Genomic DNA, 5,555 nt, shown 5'->3' with positions numbered 1-5,555 from the left:
TGCACTTTGATGATTCTTTTTTTTCAATTCTGGCCTTGATTGCATTAATTGAAATAGCTTGTTCTTGAATAGCCAAAATCAAGCCTTCCGTTTCCTTTTTTAATGTTCCAGTTGTAAGCCATTGCCAAATTGCATCTTTATCCACTTTTCCCTTGATCTTGTAGAAATTGACCATATAATGTCTTTTCTTGCCAGCATTCTGTTCTTGTTTTTATTATATTATTTCAATATTCATGTTTTGTTTCTTGCACATTAAGTAAGTTCCAATTTTCAAGATACATCAATGCTTATTCTTAATTTAATTTAAAATAGTTTTTATTGAATATAAATATTAAAAAAGACATACGTAACATATACACAACAAACATTTATACAACATATTCACAAAAAGAGTGTAATTTCTTCTTAAGCATTTTTTCAGAGTGACGTTCTACAATTCTACTTATAATATATTCCTTCACCTCTCTTTAATCTAATAATATTTTTTATTACATATATATGTATCAATCGGTAATATATTCCCTATATTTTTTGTATATTTCTAATTTTTAACCAATTATACCAATTATTCCATATTTTATAATAGTCTGATTCTTCTTTTTCTTGTAATTCTTTGGTTAACCTATCCATTTCAGCGCATTCTAAAATTTTCCCTATTACTTCTGTTTCACTTGGTATTTTTTCCTGTTTCCAATTTCTTGCGTAGGTTATTCTTGCAGCAGTTAATATGTGAATTGTAAGATATTTGATATCCTTAGGGTATGATTTGTTAAATATTCCTAATAAAAATGTTTCTGGTTCTTTTTCAATCTGTGTTTTTGTTATTTGCTCCAACCATTTTTTGATGTTAGACCAAAATTTCTTTGCTGCCGGGCACGTCCACCATAAATGATAGAAAGTCCCTTGTGCCTTTTTGCACTTCCAACAAATTGGGCTATTTTTAGGTTGTATTTTTGCCAATCTGGTTGGAGACATATGCCACCGATAAAACATTTTCAGTTGATTTTCCTTGTACGCCGTTGCTTTCATTAACTTTAGGTTTACCTGCCAGAACTTTTCCCATTTTTCCAAAGGTATTGTGTGTTTGATATTTTGAGCCCACTTGATCATCGTTTCTTTGACTGTCTCTTCTTCCAATTTATAGCGTAGGAGAAATTTATAAATTCTACTAATTAATTTATTTTCTGAATCTAATATAATTTTATCTATTTCTTGTTTTTGATTGTAAATTTCATATGTTTTTATATGTTCTCTATATTTGGATTGTATTTGAGTGTAAGTCCACCAGTCTATTCCTCTGTGTAAATCTGTCTCCAATTGTTGTTTTGTCTTTAGTTTGCCTTGATAGTCAATTATATCTTTATATCTAATTATTTTTGTCTTATCTGTTAAATTTGGGTGTCTAATTGATTCAGCCAGTGCTAGCCAATTTGGTATCTTCATATAATGTTGTTTTTTAATTTTAAGCCAAATTTGTAATAGTGAGTTCCTTATTGTATGTGTTTTAAAATATGAATGTGTTTTGTATTTCTCATCCCACATAAAGGAGTGCCAGCCAGTTTGAAGTTTGTGTCCCTCAATTGTTAAAATTCTAGAGTCCTTTAATTCTATCCAATCTTTGACCCACGATAGTACTGCTGCTTGGTAGTATATCTCCCAGTCAGGGAGTGCAGCTCCTCCTCTATCTTTTGTGTCCTGAAGCAGTTTAAATTTTATTCGTGGCCTTCTCCCTTGCCATATAAATTTAGATGTTATTTTATTCAGCTTTTCAAAAAACGGTTTATCTATTTTAATTGGGGTGACTTGGTGCTTATTCTTGGCTGTCTTTTATATAATCAGCTAATGCATGTTTTTCTTCTTTAATGATTTAATGCTTGTTTGATTTAAAGTAAACTTCTGTTTCAATTTCTGAGGGGCAAATATAATCTATCGTTGTTACTACATGGATGTAGTGCACACTGAAGAATCATTAGCTTTCTTGTTTCTCAGTCCAACCTTTCCAATTCAGCTTATGTCTAGTTAATGATTCCAGTAGTTAATCGCATCTCAGGTATAGTCCAGGTATCGATGGCTGTTTTCATCACTTAATTTTCTCTTTAGTGCTTCATTCACTCTTTGGATATATTCTTTTGTAATCACATTTTTTATTTGCGAGAGAAATTAAGCATCAACCAGGATTAGGTGCCAGAAAAACACCACTTGTAAGCCACATATTGGCAGCTACTTGATAGCCCTCCTGGCTCACTAGCACTGAGATATCATGGCTCCATTCACACCTGCCTTTCCCACCACACAAAATCATCCAGTGTTTTACTTGATCTCATACACAAGCCATATTCTATTAATTAGAAGCAGAACAAGTTGTATTGACTGCTCACCTCCCCGTGTGTGTATGTGTGTGTGTGTGTGTGTGTGTGTGTGTGTGTGTGTGTTTGTGTGGTGTATTTTTCTTTTTTCTAACTGTTGGTTAGTTGTTGTTCTGTTGGTTCTGTTGATTATTTTTCTAACCAACAGAAAGAAAACATGAGATCAGCATACAAAATGTTAATATTGCCATCATCATCTACTTTGAACTTGCCTATAAAATAGAAGAAAATAACTAGGATAATTTCACCACTTCACATAATCAACTTCTGCCCCAATCTTGCTACAATAATTGATGTCATCAATTAAAGTTCTAAACATAGTCTGTCTAATTTGCAGCTATATTTAATTTCTAAAGGATTATATTACATTTCCTTGTTTAACTATTCACAGCTATGACTGATGGGTGTTGGGGGCAATACGTTCTAAGCCTCTTCTGAACACAGCAGATGTGTTTTTATTTATGTTCCATTTTATAATTCCAAATAGGTCAACTCCGTACTATTTTATCTAAAAACTTTTCTCTATAAAAGAAAGAATAAAGTGTGAACTGACATTTGGTGCTAAAAAGAACAGTAATTTAGATTTTGCTGGACTAGCCTCTGTTCATAAGATAAAAAGTTTCTGTGAGTAAATGGTTATGGCCGTGGTGGTGTGAGGACGTTTTCTCCACTTCGCAGGGCATTTTACGGAAGATAAATGTGGATTAAAGTGTTTGAAATGCACCGATAAGAGCCAAAATTTTATAAGTTGTATCGGAAGAGCTACTGTCCCAGCAGACTGACTTTGGAATTGGTAGGTCACCCTGAACCACTCGAATTTTGAAGCCTTTCATAGCGTGGGAAAGTGGAAGGAGTGAGGGGTGACCAGATAGGCAGTCGCGATTGTGTATTTGGAGCAAATAGCTGCCTTTGGTTCTCATTATTATCGCGATCTGTGTTTGTTTTTGCTGTGGGGTAAAGGCACGGAACATCAAAAGACCGGTGGAAAGGGGTTTTTTTTGGAAGAATATGTGAATTTTAAGTTGATCTTTTGTTTGTGAAAGTGCCTGAGTCGAAGCGGCAAGACGTTTCTGGGCAGTGCCTTCCAACGGATGTTAGGTTTTTTTTAAAAAAAGGAAATTACGCAAGCTGAATTGAGAATTATAAACTTTTATTGTTGGCCCTTTTGAGTGCAATAATAAGCTGTCTCAGCTTCAATTGGGAATTGCTGTCCCTTAATCTTCATTAAAGACCCTCTCGGCAAAAGTGGACAATTAAAAACTTATTAAAAAATGGCGACCCAACAATCTTTAGAAATGGAACAAGTTGCTGTGGCCTTAACTAAAATTGGTGAAAAGATATCAGGACTGTCAGATAGTATGGATAATATGACATTGGAAATTAAAAGAATGAAGCAAGAAATGAATGAAAATTTTGCAAAGCAAACAGTAGAAATGACAACAATTAAAGATGAAATTGAGCAGATTCATGCACATGATGTAAAGATAGATCGGCAAATTGGAGAAATCTTTTTTAAAAATGAACAACAAGATAAAAAAATTTGTCTTTTGGAAGAAGAAGTGAGGAAATATAATTTGATTATTCAAGGAATTCAAGAAGAAAAAGTGGACAATTTGAAACAACGAGTTTTAAAATGGCTCAATGACCTGGATACACAAATCACATTTACAGCAACAAATCTGGCAAGTGTTTTTAGAATTGGGTATAAAAGACAAAATGGCTTAAATAGAAATGTACTTGTCAGATTTGCAAATCTTAGTGACAAATTGGAAGTGATGGTGAAAGTGAGAGAGATGGGTGAAGCTTTGAAATTTGAGGAGAAAATTATTCAAGTCTTTCCAGATATATCAAGAGAAGAAAGAGCGTGGAGATTTTTTTTGAAGCCAATTACAAAGGTTCTGAGAGACAACGGAATTAAATATAACTGGAGGCCACCACAGCAACTAAAATTTTTTTATAAAGGAAGAATGCAAATAATTACTTTGGAAACAGATGCAGTGTCATACTTACATGAACTTGGATTGATTGTAAAGTATGAGGACATAACAGAGATAAAAGATCAAATGCTTAAGATGGATGGAACATATGCAAAAACATCAACACCAGAAGAAAAGGGGGCTGCTGGAGGACAAGACCCTGAAGGATTAAAGCGGAAGGAAATGTCACCTGCGATGGTTGAACAAAAGAAAAGTCGTGATGATATAATGGGAGATGGAGCGGATAAGAAATTGAAGGATCTTGAAAAAGAATTGCAGGAAGCTGAGTGCGGGGAAAAGTTACCACCCTTTTCTCTGAGAGATAAATTTAAGTAGACTACCCGAAAGAAGTGACCCGACCATTAGCACGTCCCCTCTCCCCCACTCTCTTTATAGAGGCGGAAACCAATTGAGGATGTGGGGGACGAAGATTGTTTGTTATTTAATTTTTGATGTGTCTTTTGTCCTTTTTTATTTTTTTTTTATTTTTTTTTATTTTATGTTGAATGTTGTTTGGAATGTGGGAGATTGGTGCTGGGATCTGGGCACAGAAAGGAAGAGGAGGGGAAAGGATTAAAAAAGTTACAGTTTAAATGGGTTTAATAAAAATAATGACATGGAATGTGATGGGTACAGGGAACCAGATCAAGAGAAGACGATTGGAACTTAAAATTAAAAGAGATTTACCAGATATATTATTTTTGCAAGAAACCCATCAGAAATCTGAAGGCTCAAATAAAATGTATATAAAGGGTATGCAAATTTATGAAAAATCTTTTGGAACTTCAAAAGCTAGAGGAGTTTTTTTTTTTTTTTTTAAATTTGATTTATATGCCGCCCTTCTCTGGAGACTCAGGGTGGCTTACAGTGCGTTAAGCAATAGCCTTCATCCTTTTGTATATTTATACAAAGTCAGCTTATTGCCCCCACAAACTGGGTCCTCATTTAACCTACCTTAGAAAGGATGGAAGGCTGAGTCAACCTTGAGCCTGGTAAGATTCGAACCTGCAGAAATTGCAGGCAGCTGTGTTAATTACAGGGTGCAAACCACTGTACTACCAAGGCTCTTGCAACATTGCAAGTTGCAACATTGATATCAGATAGGGTATATTTTGAAAAAGAACAAGTAATCGTGGATGATGAAGGAAGATATGTAATAATTGTGGGAAATATTAATGAGAAAAAAGTGACACTGGTTAATTTATATCTACTG

At 34.2% G+C, this 5,555-nt stretch overlaps 1 protein-coding gene across 1 annotated transcript; it reads left to right on the top strand.

Moving 5' to 3' along the window:
* Nucleotides 1-3,005: 3,005 nt before the first annotated feature.
* LOC148115084 (uncharacterized) lies at nucleotides 3,006-5,291 on the top strand. Its single transcript, XM_087885863.1, has one exon. The coding sequence runs from the start codon at nucleotides 3,638-3,640 to the stop codon at nucleotides 4,676-4,678; it is 1,041 nt and encodes a 346-aa protein (XP_087741989.1). The 5' UTR covers nucleotides 3,006-3,637; the 3' UTR covers nucleotides 4,679-5,291.
* The last annotated feature ends 264 nt before the right edge of the window (nucleotides 5,292-5,555 follow it).

This window comes from Pantherophis guttatus, chromosome 2, assembly GCF_059756535.1.
Source record: "Pantherophis guttatus breed Tessera chromosome 2, ASM5975653v1, whole genome shotgun sequence".
NCBI lineage: Eukaryota > Metazoa > Chordata > Lepidosauria > Squamata > Colubridae > Pantherophis > Pantherophis guttatus.
The sequence above is the reverse complement of the archived record's forward strand: the minus strand, read 5'-3'. Positions and strand labels throughout refer to the sequence as shown.

Coding starts and splice junctions, on each gene's coding strand:
- LOC148115084 (XM_087885863.1), top strand. CDS start 3,638: ATGGCGACCCAACAATCTTTAGAAATGGAACAAGTTGCTGTGGCCTTA.